We start from the raw sequence: 24263 nt of genomic DNA on the forward strand, positions 1-24263 counted from the left end.
TGTCAAAAAAATTTAATGACTTATTAGATTTGTCCTCTTTAGTAAATTTCAAGTTGGGGTCAATCCTATTTAAACTTTCTAACATCTTATTACTATCAGTGATATTTTTATCAATAACAACGAACCATAAATATATGCCTTTGATATTATCCTTCATCTTTGTGTGCTCGATCGTGTCCATGTATATGTCTCCCATTGCCAGTCCTCTTTGTCATATAAGCTTTGTATTCAGTTTCGTTTTTGTAAGATTGAAGTTTACCATTGGAGCTGTTTAAGATTATGAAAGCTTACTACTCGCTATGAAGATATATCATTAGTTCCAGACACAAGGCTTTAGACTGACAATGTGGTAATTTTAATCACTCAGGTTGTCACATTTTAAGCAGTGTTGTCGTTTTGTCGTTTTTTAGATGTAACGTAAGTTATTTTCAGAGACTAGGGTGCAATTTTAATACTGACAGTTGACTTTTTAATATGTTCACTATTGTTCAAGTTCACCATTTTAAGATTAAGTTAAGGCTGAAGATGCTCATTAAGTGAGTGAAACATGTCCCAGGAGATATAATGGTATGTAAACTGTAACTACTTAAAGGTGGATAGTATTGAATGGGTGGACAATAAATAAGTTCCTATTATAATTGCTGTTAAGTGGTATGATACAAGCTGTCAGTGGAGAGATGGCAGAGAATGACATAAGTAGATGAATAAGTTTGAGTGGTGTCTTCAAAAGCAGAAAAGATCACAATATGAAGATAAATTTGGAATGCAAGGGGAAATATTGTGGCCAATATTTATTTACAGGAAGGGGTGTTAGTGATTGGAATAACTTACCAAGGGAGATGTTCAATAAATTTCCAAATTCTTTGCAATCATACAAGAAAAGGCTACGAAAACAAAGGTATGGAATCTGCCCAAGCAGAGGTGATGATTACCATGTGAGTTTCCACCGCACTAAAAAGATGGATCATAGCTCACATGAAAAGACTAGGTAAACAACATCTGCCACCTGGGCAATTGTCCTAAATGCAGATCAGTGGGTTTGATTGATTGATTGATTGATTGATTGATTGATTGATTGATTGATTGATTGGATTGACAGTGCTGGAGTTTCAGCCACGGAATCCTATGATCATGGTTCATAAACAACAGAGATACTGAGATTTTCAAATGCCAGAATAATTTTCAGTCTGGAAAGCAAGTTAAGTAAAACATAACTTGGTCAACTAACTGCAATTAATCAGACCTTGGAATATTGGAGAGAATCCAGGCAGGTGTCTGATGTTATACTTCTCCTCCCTAAACAACTTTAAAAAATATTTTCCCTACAACAGCAGGACAGATATCTACTATGACATCATTTTTTTTTTTTTTTTTTTTTGCTAGTTGTTTTACGTCGCACCGACACAGATAGGTCTTACGGCGACGATGGGACAGGAAAGGGCTAGGAGTGGGAAGGAAGCGGCCGTGGCCTTAATTAAGGTACAGCCCCAGCATTTGCCTGGTGTGAAAATGGGAAACCACGGAAAACCATCTTCAGGGCTGCCGATAGTGGGATTCGAACCTACTATCTCCCGGATGCAAGCTCACAGCCGCGTGCCTCTACGCGCACGGCCAACTCGCCCGGTACTATGACATCATTTGAGCCAATGAATTCTACAGCTATGAAACATGCAAAGCCATGGCAAATGACAGTAAAAATATAGATATCACATAAATAAGATATTTGCAAACTGTCACTAATGAAAGAAAATGGTGTTCAATAGAAGAATGCAGAGATATGAAAGGAGAGAGAAACATGCATCTAATTTGAGGCGGATTGATTCACTGGACTTGTTGTGATTGGAAATGGAGGTGGAATTCCTGCTGGATGATAACCGTAATTATGATTACCGGGTACAGAATTTGGAGCCAATGGTCATAGACTTCTGGGACCCCATGTGCTTGGAGTGGTCTCTAGATAAATTCATGGGGTATCCCATCAAAGGCTTTCTACAGCAAGGCCATGGTCAAACAGATTGCCCAGGAACACCTATTACAATATGGAGAACAGAACTGGGATGGTAATATTAAGTCATTGTACTGACTCAGCTACAAAGTGGTGCCATCTTGGCGGCCTGCTCATCACTAGATACTACTGCCAAGTTATTTTAATTTTGCATGATGACAATGGGTATGCCACAGGGGATTTGTAACAACCCAGGATTGAACAAACACCTTCAGACTATGAGTGAACTGCAGGTGGCAGAACTCAAGAATGATCTTGATGAACCTGTGCTCAAATCAAACCTGCGATGTTGGAATCCAGAGGCCAATACTCTGCAGTTGTCCACAGAAGGAGCTAGTGACATATAAACAGCTAATTCCATATTGTTGAGTGTTAGGGCTCTATAATATAAACTGTACTTACATGTCTTCTTCTTTGATACATGGAACCAGTTGCCCAACTGTGTGTTCATCTATGCATACTTCATCCTTCACAACTGTTAAAAGCTGTTAGGAACAAATATGGAAAGTAAGAAATGTAGAGTAAGCAGGTAACGAGAGAAATAAACATTGCGTAGCTAACAAAATAAATTTCATAGAAGTATCAATTTATTGCTCCAATGTAAAAATGTGCAAATGAACCAACAAGTGTCATGTGATAATTATATGATGAGACAGGAACAAGAAAATGAACACATAAATGGATAAAGAGTGCAGCACTGGAAGAGAGAGAAATAGAAAATGAGAGACTTGAAAGGACATGCACAATCTCTAAACATGTTGTCTTCTCTTCCACTTAAAGTATGTTCTTAAATGACTGGTTGCTTGCTTGTTCTGTGTGTTCCCACAGATGACTCTGACTTTTCAAACAGACACACATTGGATCTAAACCTGAAGAAAGTCAATGTGCTACTTCAGTCAACAAATTGCTGCCTGGGAGACTGATTACCTGGGATCGAGTAGGGGTATTTCAGTCGCCCTGACAAAGAATACTGCACTGTATTCGAAACATCGGAAAAATTTATGGAATGTATAGAAAGCAACAACACGGTTTAACCCAGAAAAAGAACTAAATGACTCCTTGAAATTATTTCCACCACAACACTCTATACATTACTTCACAACACTAAGTTTTCCTTCACAGTTAAAATAAGGAAACTTGTCTCCTCTTCTTTTACATCATGTCCTTCTGAATGCAGTCCTGAGCCTATTACAAGTAATGAACATTTTGGTTCCATATTGACTTTAATTGTGTAGTAAAAATTCTAAAAAGAATTTACCTGCATTAAGTTCCCCTATCCAATACAAATGTTTGCATTTAATAAATGGTCTCTCTAAACATGCTACATAGGACATGTTTCAACCTATCCTGGAGGTCATATTCAGCTTATAATAACAGAAAGGTGAAAAACATATATATAAACTGTGATACATAAAAACTTAAACGACATATAATACAATCAGTAACTGGAATAAAAATCCATGTTTAAACGTTCACTGCTTCAATCTTGTTGTAGGATTAATGTAATTCGAACAGGTGCAGGTCCAACTGTGTCTGCCACAACAATAGATTGGCTGGAGGAATCCTCTAAAATAATGAAAACTGTCAAACGCTTCTGGAACGGAGTGAAGTTTTGAGATTCATAAATTCCTTCACAGAAAATAAAAATGTAAGCAAGATCTAATAGTGAAATCAAAAAGTCAAGTGTGAAAATGAAAAACATATGAGGTTGTAATAAACGTTAATAAGAAAATCTGTAAACATTACTCACTTCCTCTTTCCTCCAGCCCTGTGCTAGTATACGGGTCAGTTCTGACCTTCACACTGCTCTGAGATCGAGCCGGTTAGGGGAAACAGTGGGTGAGGGGAGGGAGAGTGAGTAGAAGGATGGGAGGACGGACCTGTAATTGCAACAGACTTGTAATGAATAGGTGGATATAATATAATTAAATTCTTTTTAGAATTTGCTCCTGAGCTGACGCCATTAATTCAATAAGCGTGGAAGAGTTAGATGTGCACTGTAGGGCCTCTTTGTCTAACTCTTCCTCTACCTTTCTCAATGCTAGAAAGGCTGTACCTGTTTTGAAATTTTCAAGTGTCGTAAATGGTTCACCACTTTGAATAAAGTTCCTTGATTCACATGGAATGTTTCTTGCTTGACAGAGGTCAGATATTGCCAATTCTTTTTCAAGTGCTTCATTTGTTCCATTATCTGTATTGTACCTGTTTATTTAAAAGATATATTACTGGCCTTTCCCTCACAGTAATTCCTCAAGTGTCACAGTGAAGAAATAGGAAGGCAGATGTTCTGGTGACTGGGATGTCCAAACATGTGTTTCAGTTCGTCCATACAATGACATTGATCATATCACTAGCAGCAATGCAGAAATATTATATGTAGGACTACATCCTTTCACAATACTTTCCAAGTTGTACAAGCAGATATTTAAAATGATTCATCATCTATTTCTGCATTGATGATAAAAGTAAAAACATTATAATGTTGTAAGCTTTGCTGGGACCAAGAAAAAGTGTTTAAGTGGACAAGTTTCCACATTATTCAAGTTTTGTTTTGAACACATTTTACCGTATTTCCATGAACAGATTCAGAAAATTAAATCAAACTCAAGTATGGAACAAATATGTCCAAGAAGTTTTCAAGGACAACCAACATCTTAGACATCCAGAAATACAGGCATTTGAAGGACCAGCAATCACAGTAGAGGAGATGAAACTTGTTATTATACTGACAAAAGAAAGATATGTGTCCAGATGAAATACAAGCAGAAATGATTAAAATTATAGGTGAAAATGGCTTAGAATATTTACGGTACTGAGTAATAAGCTCAGGAATTAAAGTATAATAACCGAAGACTGCCAAGCATTAAACTTCAAGACTCAACTCATAAAATGCCAGGGTCATAAAATTTGAAGACTTCGGGGTAATCAACCCCATGAACCATGTACTGAAGATATTCTTCAAAATCATCTATTGTGGAATCCATCAGAAATCCAAGAACATCAGCAAAACACACCTTGGTATCTATAAGGGTCATGGAATACATGAGGCACTGCTTGCTATTCAAGTGTTTCTCCAATAAATCAGAGATGTCAGTCACAATGTTTATGATTGCTTTGTGGTCTGACAAAAATCTGTGGATCATTGTCAGCATGGTAAAACTAGAACAGATGAGAAAGACATCCAGATTATTACCAATCTGTTCAGAGGCCAGAAGGCTGGCGTGAAAGTGGATCGCTAAATGTCGATGTCTACCTTCTACTGACCTCCACCCGAAATCCCATAAATAAGCAACCTTTTTCGGTATGATCTACAGAGCTCATAAAATACCCTTATCACCCATGAATTTCATGAAAGAAATAAATTTTATAAAAGAACTAGCACTTATCAACGGATATAAAGCAGAAATGGTGAATCGAATCATCAACAAAGTAAAGCTCAAATTAGCCACAAATCTCGCACCGGAAAAAAACCAAAAATCAAAATACGCAACCTTTACTTACACCAGTTCAACAATTCACCAAACAGCAAACCCACTCAAAAAGTAGGATATGCAAGTAGCCTTTAAAACACATAACACTAATAAAAACTTATTTTTTAATCATAACACAGTAAATTCCTACAATAACAAATTTCAAAGTTCCGGAATATATAGACTAACATGCACACAGTGTAAATCTTCATATGTTGACCAAACTGGCCGCAGCTTCCTAACTAGTTACATGGAACACTTTAACGCCCTAAAGCATAATAAATACTCCGCAATGAGTAAACATATGAAACAAACCAGCCATCATTATACCTCAATAGACAAAGACCTTACAATAATCAAAAGGATCGAAAAGGGGAAGCTAATGACAGAGTTTGAAAACATATATATATATTTGGATCAATATTTTAATAAAAATAAAAATTTGAATGACACGGCCTAAATAAAAAGCCTGTTAATACAACAGTTGCCAACATTGTTACAAACTTTCAAATCAGATAAAAGCAAATTCTTTAGGATATTTAATCTAAAAACACTCACAACAGAAACTATTTTGACAACGAATCCCCCTCTGCATAATACTCCAAAGCTTAACGTCCCGCCTGCAGGATCGTCCCCTACCCCCACCTCGACAACAGATAAGAACTCCTCACCACATGGTACGCCAATAGCAAACACCCCGCCTAACATCTATCCCCCTCAACCCCCTACTTGCCCCTTACAACAGCCCCTCCACACGTACAACACAAGGAGTAGAACCACAACAGGCATTAGTCACAGTAACGTAAGAAAGACCACAAGACCTTGTAGCAGCAGTCAAAGGGGTAAGTGAAAAAAAAAAAAAATATATATATATATATATATATCACATTACAAGCACAACAACACATAACAGTATTCAAATTAATCTCCATTTGTTCCAGATGCTTCACTCATTCTATTACCTCGAAAGAAACCTAAACAGCTATTCAAGATTTGAATAGAAGCCCCTCCTTTTAACTACAACTACGTTAATACAATCTGCTACCAATGGATATTCAAGTCGCAATAAACAAGAACTAATTATTCTAATACTTCACTGATCATATCACCAAACTGCAGCAATCCTCGAAAATTCTAGAAGCTGGTCTCCAACGGTTCCAAGAATTTAATTTTTAGAATATCATTTCGACTCAAAGTTCACATGGAGTCAAATCATAGTATTTTTTAAACAATTGTATTGGAGATCACAATTAGTATCCAAATTCTCAATATCAGAAGTTACTGTGTTCCAGAAATCAATGGATTTTAAAAATGGCTCCTATATATATTTTCACCTTCAATTTATATTTAGGACTCAAATTTAAAGCCATATTATGGTTGATTCAATCAACTACAACATTGTGAAAACAACTTTAGCCAAATTTTCAAATTGTAGTTACTATGTTTTGGACGTCAATGTATTTTAGAATTAAGGGTTACTCCAATTCAAAACTTTAATTCATATTGTCATACTTTTAATGTGTACATAATTCCTATGTTTTTTACATATTATTACTAAACATGGATTTATACTCAATGCAAAATAATTTGTAAAAACAATCCAAATATGACAGGTCTTAACCTTGAGACAAGTATGTAGGCTGAAGATGCTTGTAAATGAAGCGAAACATGTCCCTGTAAATTCGTGTTGTAATATTATGAACTAGCAACACAAAAACCAATTTGTATTGAATAGGTGGATTAAAATAATCACTATATTGTGAGCATTTATAGCAAATTTCAATACGGATCTAATCATGAGATTAGTTACAAGTAATGAGTCCGTATTGTCATAATGGGACACTTCTGCTTCTCTGTCTGTATTTCTCTTCAATTTCAATCATTTAAAAAATACTTTTAACTGGAAAGCAAGCAGATATTTTTTAGTGTAACAGAGTTTGGAACTTTTAACAACTACTATTCAAATGAATAGATACAGTTTCTTAAGTAGGCTAACTATGTATTCATCCTGTCTCATGTCATCAAGCCATTAACCACCACATTGTTTTATTATCATTTTAATCCAATTTATATTCAAAGAGTTTTTAAGAGGAACAATGTACCTGAAAATAATGTACTCAAAACTTAGTAATTCACCTAAGCTAAACAACAGCTGAATATGTTCTCAAATAAGAATGAAACATGTACTGTTTATAATTAATTAATTGGCTAATAAGCAAATAAAAAGTATCAAAAAGGTGGAAGATTTTCAATTATTGCAAGTTTTTGTACTTAGGTAATGTTGGAAATGATTTGTCTGACTCATTGGCTGAATGTTCAGCACTGAGGCCTTCAGTTCAGATGACCCCGTGTTCGATTCCCGGCCGGGTTGGGGAATTAATTCGGGTCTGATTAATGCTTCTGGCCCAGGGACTGGGTGACTGTTTTGTCCCAACATTCTCATCTTCACATTCAGATAACACACTACACTACCAACCACCAACAAAATCTGCAATAGTAATCACATCTCTGCATGCAGGGTTGGTGTCAGGAAAGGCATCCAACTGTAAACCAGGGCCAAATCCACAAGTGCAACACAGTTTACAGCTGTGATCCCACAGATGTGGGAAAAGTGGTGGTGGAAGAAGAAGAAGTGTCAAAAATTATTTCCTCTCAACATTCCCAATAATTTTGTCTACAAACTGCCTATTAAACACATTGCTCTTTCCTGCTAAGAAGATGACATCCAGTTTGTTCTTTCGATCAAAGTTTGACATAGGTATACTGCATACCCTATGGATCAGACTACAGAAGGATACCTCCTACTGACCTTCCAGGTGCATGGAATCTTGTCTGATTGCATCACTGTCTAAGTGGGTTACCTGAAAATTTTATATTTAAGCTTATTTGAGTCATTAATGACCGTAATGTCTAGAAAATTTACTTCCTTATTATTGTTGCTCTCAGATGAAAATTTGATCTGTGAGTCCATATTATTTAATTGCTCCAACACATCTTCCCTATTAGTAATACTGTGATCGATATTGCGAATATGTCATCCAATCAATCACTACTGATCTGCATTTAGGGCAGTCACCCAAGTGGCCGATTTGTTATCAATGTTTTCCTAGCATTTAATACCTCTCCTTCTTAATTAAACAGCCTCATTACAACCTAGAAAAATTTGCAAAAACTGTATGCTGGCGTTAAGTGGTTTGTGTTACAGTTTCCACTTCAATACCAGTGGTGGTGAGAAGATCCATTTAGAAGTTAGCAGCCACTGTCCTGGGTCCATTAGTTTTTGCTTTAAACTCCAACAAACTCCATCTGGCAATGGTTCTTGGGATCGAGGAACCTCCTGGAACTTCACCTCAGCACAACCACTTCTTTGTTTGTATCTAATGCCATGGTCTTTGCTGCTGACCAGTCTTCCTGCTTACTTCCATCCTGAACGTATCAGAGATTCTTTATCTGAGGGTACTGGAGGTGTCCGCTCTTGACCTTGAACCTCTGTGACGATGGCTGCTCTTGCCATCAACATCAAGACTACTCCACAGACTTGAACTTCTTTGGTGCAGTTGCCAAAACATATCCTCTACCTTACATAAGTCATACCATAAAAATGGACATTCTGCTACAATGTATTCAATATCCAGTCATGTTTTCAAACTTTTTCCATATTTTTATTGCTGTTTAGAAGTTCTTGGGGAACTGTATACTTCTGGAGGGGGATAATAATAGGAATCTGCACCACGACCAAAATATGGTTAAAATAACGAAGCAGGAGCAGTGATAACACTAAATGCCGCAAGCCACGCAATAGAGGGCCTTAGGAAAAAAAAAAAGCTGCTATACCTTACCCAGCATAAGACATTTTAACTACATGAAGAAAATATGACCCTTTTTTAAAAGCTTGGCAATCTTACTACAAATATCATATCCCCAGAAACCTTAAAACTGTATGCTTTAAATTGAGGGGTCAATTACTGAATTCTATTCACCGGTTTTCTCATTATTTCCATTATCATAAAAATAGTTATCACAACATCAGATTACCTCACATATGTTTACCAGTGTTTGTCCTGGCTCTGCAAATTCTAGTTTGGTTTCTTCTTTCAAAAGTGCCTCCTTTGATACAAGTTCGTAATCCTCCTATGGAAAAAATTTATTAGGCACGTTCCTCAGACACATCTGGCAATTTATTCACCAATGAAATGAAATGGCGTATGGATTTTAGTGCCGGGAGTGTCTGAGGACATGTTCGTCTCGCCAGATGCAGGTCTATTGATTTGACGCCATAGGTGACCTGTCCGTCATGACGAGGATGAAATGACAATGAAGATGACACATATACACCCAGCCCCAGAGCCAGCAAAATTAACCAATGATGGTTAAAAATCCTGACCCTGCCAGGAACCGAACACAGGACCCCTGTGACCATAGGCCAGCACGCTAACCATATAGCCATGGAGCCAGACCAATGAATGAGGTTAACAATATGTGATTTCCTAGTAAATGAATCATTTTGGAAACATGAGAAGACAGGATGTTTCAGGAGGGAAGAAGTGTAGTGTTTGAATGCTCAATAATAGTTTTGAATTATGGAGAAATTATACAATATATAATATAAAATAACACTGCATGATCGGGAAAATGTACAGACATTCTGCTCATCATAAACAAACCAATACTGAAATATTCAGAACTTCAAAATTTCAAATGCTGTATGGGCAAATACAGCTTCAAACTGTGTTCTTTGAAATGAAGGGTTAATCACTGAAATCTATACAGCAGTTTTCACACAATTTCCATTATCATGGTCTTCACAATATTAGACTACCTCGAATGTGCTCACCTGTGTTTGTCCTGACTCTGCCAACTCTGATTTGGTTTCTTCTTTGCAATGTGCCTCCTCTGATATAAGTTCATAATTGTCCTGTGGAAGAGTTAATATATCAGGCACATTCAGGTAAAATGGTATACTGTTGAACAAAAAGTTTTAAAAAGAAAGCACTACGTAAAGTCAAGAACACATTAAATGCCAAAAAGGCATATGAATTCATACAGAACAAATACAAACTGGCATTTAGAGAAGAAAGTATTAATTTTATACAAAATTCTAAGCATTCGCATAAAGCAGCTTTGACAGTAATTTAAGGTGTCACATCTTCTAATGCATAAGCTGTGACAATAAATGACCTTAATTTGTTAAATAATTACTTCATCCATTCAGTCAAAGTCATGTGATTTAAATTTTAACAAATCAAGTAGTATGGCTGTTAAAAATCTGACGAGCTTAAATTTTAAACTGACCCCATGTAAGTCACTATATGAGCAACAATTTCACACCTTCTGCTACAGGATCTGGCTGTATTGGGAATGGTGTTACTAGCACTGCTCATATCTAAGTCACTTTCATATTGTCAGACCCAAGGATAAGACTCAGACACAAAATACAAGTGCAAACTTGTTCTAGGCCAATACAGAAGACATCAGGCATTGACGGTACAGAATCTCACTGTGAAACAAGGCTACAGGCTGAAAATATAATAAGGCCAAGGTCTGTGCTGACAATGGGATACCTTAAAATGTTTAGGGTAACTGATGCCTCTCCCTACCATAACTCTAAGAAAAATATTGCAATGAATATTATCATTTCTGATTTGTTAAGTGTGCACGGACTTGCAGAAACCCGTGTACCAAAGTACGATCCCACACCATAATAAATTCTCACATTCAGATTAAGCCTGGATCATCTGGAATTATTCTTCTTATATGTGAGAAGCAGAGGGGGACATAAAATGCTACTCAATTCAAAACTATATGTAGGAAGTGTCTCATCGGTCAGGTTGACTCATCTTGTAATTCTAATGTGCCTTTCAATGATACAATTTCACAACAAATTTATTTTACCACATTTGATCATGATTATGTAAGCAATTACAGTGCCCCTTCTTTCCATAGTGAACATAACTAGTAGTGTGCAGTGTTTATTGTTTTGCTGTGTGTTAGCACAGATACAAATGACAACTGGGAAGGTCATGTGAACAACAAAAAGCAAACAAGTTCATATCAGAAAGGCAGCTGATTCTAAAAGTGATAAAACCAACTAGAAGAAAGAATACTCTGGATGTCGAGCTCTATAGATGAACTCTTTAGAGAAAATGAAGTAATAGATGGCATTAGTGATCACAAAGCTGTTTTTGTAGTAGTTAAAAATAAATGTGAAAGAAAGGATGGAATTAAAATTAGGGCTATTAGGTGGTACCATATGGCTGATAAAACAGACATGAGGGAGTTTTTAAAAAGCAACTGTGATCGGTGGAAAACAGTACATAAAAATGTAAACAGATTCTGAGATGCGTTTTAAGCAATTGTTACAGATGTTGATTCCCATAGGGAATCTGAAGTATTTGTTCCAAATGAGTAAATTTCAGATTCCCTACGGGAATCAACATCTGTATCATCTGATGGCCAAGCAGGCATCAATTTTTGGTAATGAGACAAAGTCTCTCATAGTGCATTAGCACCGCCGGTGGCTACAATTAGCCTACGCAGTGGCCTCCACAGTATGCACTAGCCATGCGTCTTGGTAGGTGTGCTAGGTACCAACTGATGAGCCCAGCCTAGCACACGGGGAAGAACCGGTGGCAACCAGGAACAAGTTAGCTGGAAAGTTGATAATGTCCAATAACGGACCATTATTGTATTGGTATTATAAAGCAATTGTTGACAAATGCAAAAATCGATTTGTATCTTTAAAGGTGGCAACAAATGGTAAAGATCCACTATATTATAAAAGGGAAGTAAAGAGAGTAAGAAGGAGGTGCAGAAAGGAAAGAAATAGAGTTGGAAATGGCTGTGGAAGTAAGGAGAAATTGAAGTAGCTTACTAGGAAATTGACTCTAGCAAAGAAATCAGCTAAGGATAACATGATCACAAGCTTAATGGGCAGTCATACAGATTTCAGTGATAAATGGAAGAGTATGTATAGGTACATTAACGCAGAAAGAGGTCCCAAGAAGGACATTCCAGGAATCCATAATGAACAAGGGAAGTGTGTATGCATGGATCTTCAAAAAGCAGAAGTATTCAGTAATGTCCAGATAGAGGAGGTGACTAATACCAAAGAAACATTAAAATTTACCTATCATAACAGTGACACCTACAGTAAGAAACAAAATTTGAAAAGTAGAAAAACGGCTGGAACTGATAAGATTTCTGGGGATATACTAAAGACAATGGGTTGGGATATAATACCATATCTGAAGTAATTACTTGATTATTGTTTGGTTGAAGTAGCTATACCAAATGAATGGAGAGTTGCTATAGTAACCCCTGTGTATAGAGGAGAGGGGAATAGGTGTAGAGCTGAAAGTTACAGGCCAGTCAGTTTGACATGCATTGCACATACGCTTTGGGAAAGCATTCTTTCTGATTATATCAGACATCTTTGTGAAACTAATAACAGGTTTGATAGAAGGCAGTTTGCGTTTAGGAAAGGTTTATCCACTGAAACTCAACTTGTAAGATTCCAGCAAGATATGGTAGATATCCTGGATAAGGAAGTCAAATGGACTGTATTTTTATTGACCTATCTAACACATTCGATAGGGTGGATCATGAGAGACTACCGGCAAAAATGAGTGCAATTGGACTAGACAAAAGAGTGACTAAATGAGTGGCTACATTTGTAGAAAATAGAACTAAGAGAATTAGAGTAGGTGAAGCTTTATCTGACCCTGTAATATTTAAGAGGGGAATTCCTCAAGAGAGTATTATCAGACCTTTTTGCCTTTTTATATATATGAATGGTGTGTGAGGCAGTGCAATTAGAGATAAGGCGTTTTGCAGATGATGTTATTTTTTAAAGAGTAAAAAATAAGGTTCAAGATTGTGAGCAACTGCAATATTACCTTGATACGGCTGTGAGATGGAGAGTAAGCAATGGTATGATGATAAACAGTGTTAAAAGTCAAGTTGGGAGTTTCAGAAATAGGAAGGGTCCTTTCAGTTTTAATTACTGTGTTGATGGGGTGGAAGTTCCTTTCGGGGATCATTGTTGCAAAGTTTGGGCTGGGAAGACTTGAGAGAAAGGAGAAGAGCTGCTGAACTATATGATATATTCTGAGCTGTCAGTGGACTGATGGCATGGAACGACATCTGTAGATGAATAAGTTTGAGTGGTATCTTTAAAAGTAGGAAAGATCAAAATATGAAGATAAAGCAAGAATTCAAGATGACGAATTGGGGTAAATATTTGTTTATAGGAAGGGGAGTTAGGGATTGGAATAACTTACCAAAGGAGATGTTCAATAAATTTCAAATTTCTTTGCAATCATTTAAGAGAAGGCTAAAAAACAGATAGACATCTGCCACCTGGCTGACTGTCCTAAATGCAGATCAGTAGTGATTGAGTGATTGACTGTGGATTGGTGAAGTGTAAGGAGTCTACAGAAGGTCGTTAGGGATTTCTGGGGATGATGTTTGAAGGGTAATTAGCTTATAAAAAGCCATGTCTCCACCCACAATTATGCTCAACGGAAACCCTGCATTTCTAGCTACAGCCCAACAACATAATTTCCATTTCAATAGACTTTTTCACAGAGCTAGCATGTCTATGTTTGCCTACTCCTCCTAACAGGCTTTCAGAAGTCATTGATAGTGGATTCATCTCTATTTCCTAAGGCCCATTTCAGGAGTTCATATGGGTGTCCCATTGGGTGCCTTCACTGGAGTTCCATGGATCTCCATTCTGTCTATGAACAAACGAATCAAATGAGAGGTGTGGCTGGATGCTTTATCAATACTGCAAAAGTGGATTTGATCAGCTCATCTCATATTTCTAGGCCAATAGGAAGTAACTAATCACTCACCACCAGTAATTTTCCCATAAACTGTAATCTAAATGTCACTACAGTAGTTTTACCAAATGAAGAAGTCTCAACTCACTGGGAATCAAACTGGAGCTCTGTGGGTAAAAACAAGGCACTCGCTAATTAGAGCATAATGCTCACTCAGTTATTTTCACACTGAAGCTGTTAAGTAAGAAAACATTAAACTAACCCTGGAAAAACTGGCATGACATGAATGTTCAGATGTCAGACACTAACCACCATGAATGTCATGATGGCCATCGACAGTGCCATACTGACAGGCTCACACTATGAATATAACTCCTGCTGGTGTTCCATTAGCTGCATTTTCCAATAATGGCTTCTGTGGCTTCAGAAAATTAGTTAACTTTTCCCTATGCCGACAGGTGGCAATCTCATGTCACAATCAATCACTACTGATCTGCATTTAGGGCAGTCGCCCAGGTTGCAGGATCACATCTACCAGACAGCTGCCTCTGTGGATCAGCGGTAGAGTGTCGGCCTCTGGATCCCAAGATAGCGGGTTCAAACCCGGCAGAGGTAGTCGGATTTTTGAAGGGTGGAAAAAAGTCCATTCGACATTCCATGTCGTACGATGTCGGCATGTAAAAGATCTCTGGTGACACATTTGGTGTTTACCCAACAAAATTCATTAAATCTCAGCCATAGACGCCCATGAGAGTTTCGGTTTACTCGGCCTGCCATCTAGTGGGGGTCTAGAGTAAAACGGAACGTCGAAATTGACGAGCAGACAGCCAGATGGCGTCAAATTGAAATGTCTGCACGCGGTATGCTGAGACCATACGATTATTATTATTATTATCTACCAGACACATAACTTTTATTCCTCTTACCATGTTTTCGCAGAACAGAGAGGTGAAAGAAGGTGCGGGCATGAATAGGTGGATAGAAAAAAGATCAAATTTTAATAAAGAACTTTAAAATTAGGAATTTTATTTCTTCCCTTCTTTTTTCTTTTCAAATTTTAAACTTTGCTAAGCAATAACAAACGATCAGGTTCAAAAGTTTAGCTCATGATCTCGAGAAACAATGTTAGAACAATTAGACAACATAATTTAACAACATGAGCTAGAAGCTTCCATCTGACTATCGGCCGGTCTGTATACTTTCTTCACTTTTGAAAGTCTTAGAAAAACACATGCATTAACAATTGCTCCAGTATTTGATGCACCATTCGTTACTTGATCACTTCCAATCTGGATTTAAGAAAGGACATAGTACATCTACTGCTCTTCTAAAAATTACAGATGACGTAAAAATGCAATGGATGAACGTAAAATGACCGTGCTCATTCTCCTAGACTTCAGCAGTGATTCTGACACAATCAGTACAGTCATATTAATAGCAAAATTGCATTCCTTTCATCTTAGCCATGCTGCTCTCAATTTGTTCGCTTCCTACCTCCATAAACGACGACAGTGTATTGTCGTGAATGAAAAGAGAATGGACAGGAATTACAAAGTTAATGGTGTGCCACAAGGTTCTATACTCAGCCCCCTGTTATTAATTTTATATATGAATGACATCTTATCTAAGTTGGAAAACTGCAACTACCATCTCTATGCCAATGACCTTAAATTTACTGCCACACAAAAGTGAATGACAAAAATGCAGCTATTGAAAATATGAACCAAAACTTAGAGCAGATCAGCTGTTATGCAGCTGAAAATTCTCTCTCCATCAACCCTACAAAAACACAAGCTATCATACTAGGGCAGAGAAAACTGCTAACCAATTTACACAGTCTATAACTTCCAGTTATTCAACTAAATGCCATTAGTACCCCATTCTGTAAATCAGTAAAAAGCCTTGGAGTCACTATAAATGAAACTTTACACTGGGATGAGCATGTCACTAATGTATGCAGGAAAGTTCATTCATCACATCATCCCCTTAAAATTTACCAGACCGTATTACCTCTCAACTTAAAAATAAAACTGGTTCAAACATTGATACTTCCAATTTTTAACTATTGTGATGTTGTGTTGCTGTATGTACCAGTGAACAAAATAAGAAACCGCAGAGAGCTTTAAACTCCTGCATTAGATTTATTTTTCCATTGAATTTTTTCTCACATGTATCCCCTTTTTATGCACAGCATTCTTGGTTAAAAGTAGAGCAGCAGAGAAATCAGCATGTATCAACCTTTATCTATCGACTCTTGACCGAAAATATACCTGAATATTTCTCCAGGAATTTCCGTCTCCTATCTTCTTTTCATGGCCGTGGCATGCATTCTGGGTCAAAAATTGCAATAACTCCACATGATACATCTGCCATCAGTAATTCTTTCCTTGTGTCGGGCGCTAGAATATGGAATGCTTTACCCATCGAAATTATAAAGTGTTCCTCATTAATTACCTTCAAAAGACAGTCTAAAGATTTCCTCTTGAATATGTAGGCTACATTTTGTAGTTACGCGTGAATGCATGAGTGAATGTCTTGAGTAAATAGAACCCAAACGTTTATATAAATTAGTGTTATATTATATGAATTCCACGTAGAGTAGTTCATATTGAATTTATTTTGTTCACTTTAGACTTAGGATGTAGATTTTTTAGTTTTAGTCTATATTAAGTCATATTATTATATTATATACAGTATATTAAGTTTGTATTCATTATCAAGCTGCATAATGCGGTTAAGTGTAAGAGAAGGCCAAGAGCCTTAATTTTGCTACAAATAAAGACGTTCATAAATAAATAAATAAATAAATAAATATATATATATATATATATATATATATAATTTTAATTTCCCATCAAAAATTCAGTTGAATTTTGCCAAATTTCTCCATTATACAATACATTCTTATGACATAACTAATATGTATTGTAAGGTACCTGTCAAAAAATTTAAAATAATTAAAAACAAACTATACAAACACAGCTCTTTAAGCAGATATGAAACAGAAATATTTAATTAATATCTTGATATATGTCCTTTTCTATAATAATATCTCATTTAATAATATAATTTATTCACAGGAAGGCCTCCCTATGGGATCACCATCCTTGGGCATACTTCCAAAGATCTAGAAAATAAGATCTTGAACAAAATAGAGGGAATTGTCTTTTGGATGCATTCTGTAGATGACATTTTTACTATAATCAACCAGAAAGCCTCCAGTGGCAAAACAATTCTCAATCACTTGAACCAAATAGGTCCTTCCATAAAATTTATTCTAGAATCAGAAGTTCACAAATCACTGAATTTCCTTGATTTAACTGCCACTAGTACTAAAGAGAAACTTACCTACAACATCTACAGAGAACCCACACAAACAGATATTACCATGAGATGGGATTCTTTTCACCCTGAAGCCCAGAAAGTGTGACTTTCTTTAGTTTCTTCCATAGAAATTTCAGGGCCCAGGAACTGAATATAATCTACAGTCTACCTATCAAGAATGGTTTCAATAAACCATTCACTGGCCAAATTGTCAATAAAATAGAAATAAGCCTATGACTACTCTTAAAAGAGAATCAAAAACAAAAACAAGAGAGTACTACATCACATTTACTTGTATATATATATATATATCAGATCACAAATATTTTTAAAAGACAGGATTTTAATATAGCTTTTAAGACCACTTTATTTTTAAACATCACAAAATCAACACTGGATCTAAATTTTCAAATTCTACTAACTGACCTCTATGCACTGTTCTGCTAGTTACATAAGGCAAACAGCATGCAGATTCTCTACTCATCATCTAGAACATGTTAACGCCAGGAAATATGGTACATTCTCAGCCTTGAGAACAACTATAACCTTTGATTTCCCCACAATGACAAAGATCTTTCCATCCAAAACAGGTGTTCTCCTCAATATATATGAAAATATTCTTATTAACATCAATCCAAGAATTAACCCCAAACAGTAACCAAAATGAAAACTATGATACTTATAACAATCTCTTTGAAGAAATCATAAAAAAAATTCCGAACAGAACATTTGTAACACTTCTTGAATTGTTTTGTTCCCCTCCACTTGACTCCCCCTACTGCCACTCCCCTCACCCCTCCTCTGGAACTCGCTGCTCCTAGTCTACAACCAACAGTAAACAGCAGTCCCACTCAGAACTGCACACAAGGCAGTCAGACAAGAGAAAGAGATAAACAGGGTGGGGAAGTAAGTACTCAGACATCGTAAACACCCCATTTACCTTAGAATTTTGTACAAGTCTCTTACTTTTTCTTTGTTTTACTTTCTAAAACCTTTCATATACCAATAATATATGGATTGCATGAATTGTCCAGCTATATAAGCAGCATATCAAGTAATTCCACCCAGAAATACAAGCCCTATTTAACCAGACACATAGGTACTCAAGCTTCCAACTTGTGAAGATAATGACCTAATTCGAGATTACTTCTGATTTTAGGACATTGTGATCATCACATTCGTTTTTATTTTGAGCATCGAAACTCAATGGGACTTTCATCGCTTACTAATATGGCCTTATGACGATTTTTTTAACAACATGAACTATTTTGAAAACTGTGTTTACGTATGACAGATTGAGTTATCTTGACTCTTAAATATTTTAAGGGTAAGTCATTGTTTTTTAGTGTTATTAACCCTTGAAGTGGTAGCCGACGATAGATCGGCAGGTGTGCGCCTATCTCAACCGCCACTGATGATAGATTATCAGGTCTACTTTACCAGTAAATAACGGCAGAAGAAGTTGTGAATATTTATGTTCGATGGCAGAATTCATCAGGCATGTTTTCTCCTTGGAATGTGGAACGTTTTGGTGTTCAATACATCCGTTTATGTGTGATATCTTTGAAACAAATGAAGGTCGCAATCCGTACAGCTTTGAAACTCGTGTTGACTTTGTTGTGACATGCTTTCATTGTTTACTGTGTGTTATGCACACACGATGGCTACATTTTTGGATTTAAATGATGAAGATATTTTAACAGAATTAAATGCATCTGTATATTCAAGGCCTACTACAGCAGAATGGATAACTGTTGTGCCACCTGAGGTAGGTTACGAACACCCACCGGTTAGAACTCAAGTAACATACTTTTTATTGAAAAATTCCTAAGGCATTAACACTATTCACTTAAAATTTGCGTGCCTATCATCAGAATTAATTTCTCTAAAAAAATTGTATGTTTAGAAAGATTCAGAAAAACTGATTAGTCATTTATATTTGATGTGTAATTAAAAAATATTTTTGATTTGATGAGGGTGCATTTAAAGGGGCAGAAAATTTTTAAAAATATTACATTGAGGGTAAATGGAAACTACTTTTCAAATAGTCCAGTTCATGCTCAATGTTTCGGTGTATGATATGTGCATATTCTGTGAATAATACATCTGTCAGAGTGACATACATCAAGTGCTGCAAATGTGTGGTGAACACCCACCGGTTAGAGCTACTTCAACTACCGGTTCGAGGGTTAAGAATATCATGTGTTTATTATTATAATACTTTTAGGCTAAAGATGTCGCATAAAGAAGAGACAGAACATGTCTCTTTATAAAATAAAATAGAAGGAAATAACATTGTACTGTACTGTACAGGTGGAGTCACTCATTTATTAAGGCCTTCTATCTTGTTGAGGCTGACAATACAATATGTAGTTAACTTAGTATCTCTAGGCCTAGACAGTAGACAAGAAGTACATGGATATGATTAGTGAAAAGTTCCAAACAGTGTACAGTAAGCAGGTTCGGGATGCTGTAGTAGATACAGCCAGGAAATGTCTAGGAACAACTCTGTGTAAGGATCAGAAAAAGCGAACAACTTGGTGGAATGATTAAGTCAGAGCAGCTTGTTAACCTAAAAAGAAGGCGTATCAGAAATGGCTCTAAACAAGGACTAATGCAGACACGGAATTGTAAATAGAGGGATAAAACAAAAGTAAACAAATAGTTGTCGAATCCATAAAGAAGTGTAGGTCAAGTAGCATGGAATCCTTACTGGGCAGTAATAAAGACTCTTAGGAAGGGAAGGAAAAAGAAATGAGTAGTGTTTTCGGTAAATCAGGTGAGCTCATACTAGATCCCAGGAAATCACTGGAGAGGTGGAAGAAATATATTGAAAATTTTCTCAACATAAAAGGGTATATTCCTTGTGATGTTGCAAACAACCAAGCTCATGGGGAGAAGGGCAATGATGTTGGTGAAATTACAATTTATGAATTGGAAAGGATGGTAAATAAACTCCACTGTCACAAAGTAGCAGGAATAGATGAAATTAGACCTGAACTGGTGAAGTATAGTGGGAAGGCAGCGATAAAATGGCTTCATAGAGTAATAACATTAGCATAGAGTGTGAATAAGATACCTTCAGATTGGACAAAAAAGTAATTGCACCTATCTGTAAGCATGGGAACAGCAAGGATTGCAACAACTGAGGTACCTCATTAATCAGTTTGCCAGGCAAAGTGTTCACTGGAATATTGGAAGCGTTGAGAGAAAGTTGGATGAAAACCATTGTAGTTTTAGACCACAGAGGGGCTCTCAGGATCGAATTTTCAGTATGTGGCAGATAATTCAAAAATGCTAAGAGAGGAATAGACAGTTATGTTTATGTTTTGTAGATCTAGAGAAGGCATACGACGAAGTACCAAGGGAAAAGATTTTTGCCGTACTGGGGTAATATGTGTTTATGTCCCTTATTATGTTTTCATTCTTTGAGTCATCAGTCCATAGAGTGGTTTGATGCATGCCTCCATGCCACCCTAATCCTGTGTTAACCTTTTCATTTCTACGTGATTACTGCATCCTACATCTGCTCTAATCTGCTCGTCATATTCATACCTTGGTCTACCCCTACCGTTCTTGCTGCCTACATTTCCCTCGAAAAACAACTGAATAATTAGTGGATTGTTAAAATATGTCCTATCATTCTATCACTACTTCTCGTCAAATTTAGCCAAATCAATCTCTTCTCACCAATTTGTTTCTGTACCTCTTCATTCATGATACCATATATCTATTTCACCTTCAGCATTCTTCTGTAACATCACATTTCAAAAGCTACTATTCACTTTCTGAGCTATTTATTATCCATGTTTCCTTTCCAGACAATGCCTTACTAAACACAAAAATCTTCAAAAGCTTCTTTCTGATTCCTACATCAATGTGCAATCTTAAGAAAGGCCTTTCTTGCTTGTGCTAGCCTGCATCTTATGTCCTCTTCTGCCATCATCAGTTATTTTACTACCCAAGTAACAATATTCATTTACTTTTTTCAAGACTTCATTTTCTTACCTAATATTTCATGAATCAACCGACTTCATTCGACTGCACTCCATTACCTTTCATTTCGATGTACAAATTCTGCAATATCTCCAGATCTCCTGCAGACTCTGACGTCACAACATTAGCATCGGAAAATCTCAGAGTTTTCATTTCCTCTCCTGGGATTCTGATTCCCTTTCTTGCAACGCATCAAAAATTATCACATATAAAATAATTCATAAGTTATACACTTTTGAATATAATAAACCTTTTAGAATAATGCTGTGTGTTCACAGCCTAAGAGAGAAGTACACAATGAGAGTTCACTACTAGTTAAAACTTATTTTTTATAAGTTTTAAACATGAATTGAATTCCAGTCACTATAAAGTAATCTGGAATGATACTTATGAAAGATGTACTTACCGTTCCTTCAAGCCAGACAGGTTCCTCTTTGATCTCTATTTGCTCATTCATTTCTCAGAGCAACTGGAATATTTACATCAACTTGAGCACTGACTGTCTACTGAAATGAGGAACATAATATAGATTACTATTAGAGCCATAGTTTAGAGACCAACCAAGAAATCAGGCAAGCGGGTCTGTGTCATTCTTTGATTATACATTTCCCTATCACAGCCCCATAGCCTCTAGTCTTGAACGGAATCCAAATTTCAAACATCTCACATGCACTGATTTTGAGTGAACCATGGGCACCTAGGTAAGAAGCCCCTAACAATACCAGTGGCCCCTCCAGGTCCCTAGACTTGTTTGATACAGATCTTCACATCACAGTATCCTGAGTTTTCCTACTCATTTCTATGCAAATATTATATCCTCCACCTGTTCTAATATATGCCATTGCCCTGCCAAATTCCTACCTCATATACTTCCTTTTGAAATCAGCTGAGTAAGTTCTGGGTTTCTGAACATTCAACCTATCAATTTCTTTTTCAGGACAACTTCTGCCAAGTCATCGTAATATTTCTTTACTTCTCATCTGAACTCTCCAACTGACTTTCAACACATTTTGGCTATACAACAATTGAGAGGTTTCTATTCTCTCTTCCTCTGTGTCACCTGTTATCCATGTTTCACTTCTGTACAGACTGCTCCAGCGTAATATGTTCAAAATCCTCTTATAATATTTTGTAACTGTATTTAAGGTGAGCAGTATTTGCCAACTGGGAACCAGCTCCACATCCTGCTCATGAACAGTGTACTAAGACATTTTGTGTGTTTACTAGAGTACAAGCATACTTTTGATGTCTCCCTTTAGGGCTCCCATACGCTAGCTGGAAAAGGAAGCTAGAAAGATATTGTTAAAGGAAGTTAACAATGATCGTAAAGTACATATACAATGGAAACAGAGTCACTGGACTTATGTATTCACTATTTAGTAATCTCATTGGTAGACAGCACACAGGTGTATTATTTGGTTCAATGGACGCATGGTGCAATAAGAGTTGGAGAATGGGTGTTACTGACCAAGTGCCTGTGAGAGGAGGTCTGCACAGAAATCAATTTTCTGAGGAAATGCAAGGACTTGGACGATGTTTACATGGGAATTATATGCAAATAAAGGAAAGAAGAGATGTCTGCCCAGAATGTGCAGATTGATGAAGTGAATGTACAAGAGGTTGGAAAACTGTTTGAAATAAGTGTGAAATGCTGTGCATCAACATCACATGACTTGAGAAAGTGCACAAGAACAGACCAGTGCTTACAAGATTTAAAAAAAAACTTATATATGCTATGACAAGTGCTTTAATAAATTTTGTGAATAATTTCAAAAGTACCTGAGATCTGAAACAAAACAGAAACGTTCGCCCTGACCTATCCCGACCTTGTACCACAATGAACTGGAGAAGCTAACTTTTGTGAAATATGCTTTGTAGCAACAAAATGTACTCAGTGCTGGATGCATATTTTTTGATGTATGCTAGATAATGGATCAAACTGAGAATGTGGTGGTGAGTTAGTTGTTAGGATTGTTGGATGCGCTTGAGAACGGTTGGCTGTTGAGAGAGCTCTTGCATTATTGTAGTGATAAAGTAGTGAAAACCTATTGAAATAGCTTAATTTTGTGTATATCTGATTCATTTAGTGCTGTTTATATAGTGGTGTTTAGTGCTTGTTGGTAGAAATTGGGAGTAGTAATAATTATTTAAATTTTGTAACAAGTAATTCAGTTGGTCTTCAGTAAATTACGTTTTCTAGGTTAAGTAGGCTAGCTAGGTGCACCTTGTTTCGAATTTAGGTTTAGGTAATACTTTAGGTAACAATATTAACTTTTAAAATATTTGTAAATATCTGTAGATTCGTTGGTTGTACTTACAAAGGCAGATTATCATAAGGAATAGTACCGTAACTTCTGCAGCAACTTCTCCGGTATTTCGTATAGATATACGTTCAAACTATCGCGAAGGTAATAATTTACTACATTAAAAAACACGATACGCCTGTAAACTTCCATTTAAAAAGAAGTTAAAGAGATTACACGGTAATAGTTAACAGTCGTATTGTTTGTGATTATTGTCGCTCCCCATATTCAAATATTGCATTGTTAGCTACAGTCGTGAACAAAGGGTGTAGTGTAGTGAAGTAAATATAAATGAAAATCAGCTGACCTTGTATTCCATTCATTTGTACTTCTGAGTAGGTAGTTAGTATCCGTAATTTATTATTTCGCTCCCTCGATCTTT

General features: G+C 36.5%; 1 protein-coding gene across 2 annotated transcripts in view; it reads right to left on the reverse strand.

Annotated features, from left to right (window-relative positions):
• LOC136875102 (gastrula zinc finger protein XlCGF7.1) overlaps positions 1-24263 on the reverse strand; it is a 65923-nt gene that overhangs the window by 34141 nt on the left and 7519 nt on the right. The window contains exons 2-4 of one of the 2 annotated variants that reach the window (XM_067148832.2): positions 21985-22084; positions 10310-10390; positions 2408-2490 (exon numbers count right to left, since the gene is read on the reverse strand). In XM_067148832.2, the coding sequence (XP_067004933.2) occupies positions 2408-2490; positions 10310-10390; positions 21985-22035 (215 nt within the window). In that variant the 5' untranslated portion in view covers positions 22036-22084. Of the gene's footprint in view, positions 1-2407; positions 2491-10309; positions 10391-21984; positions 22121-24263 lie in introns of those variants that run through there. The other variant, XM_068227986.1, reaches the window with a different exon arrangement.

The sequence above is a fragment of the Anabrus simplex genome, chromosome 5 (assembly GCF_040414725.1).
Source record: "Anabrus simplex isolate iqAnaSimp1 chromosome 5, ASM4041472v1, whole genome shotgun sequence".
Lineage (NCBI taxonomy): Eukaryota > Metazoa > Arthropoda > Insecta > Orthoptera > Tettigoniidae > Anabrus > Anabrus simplex.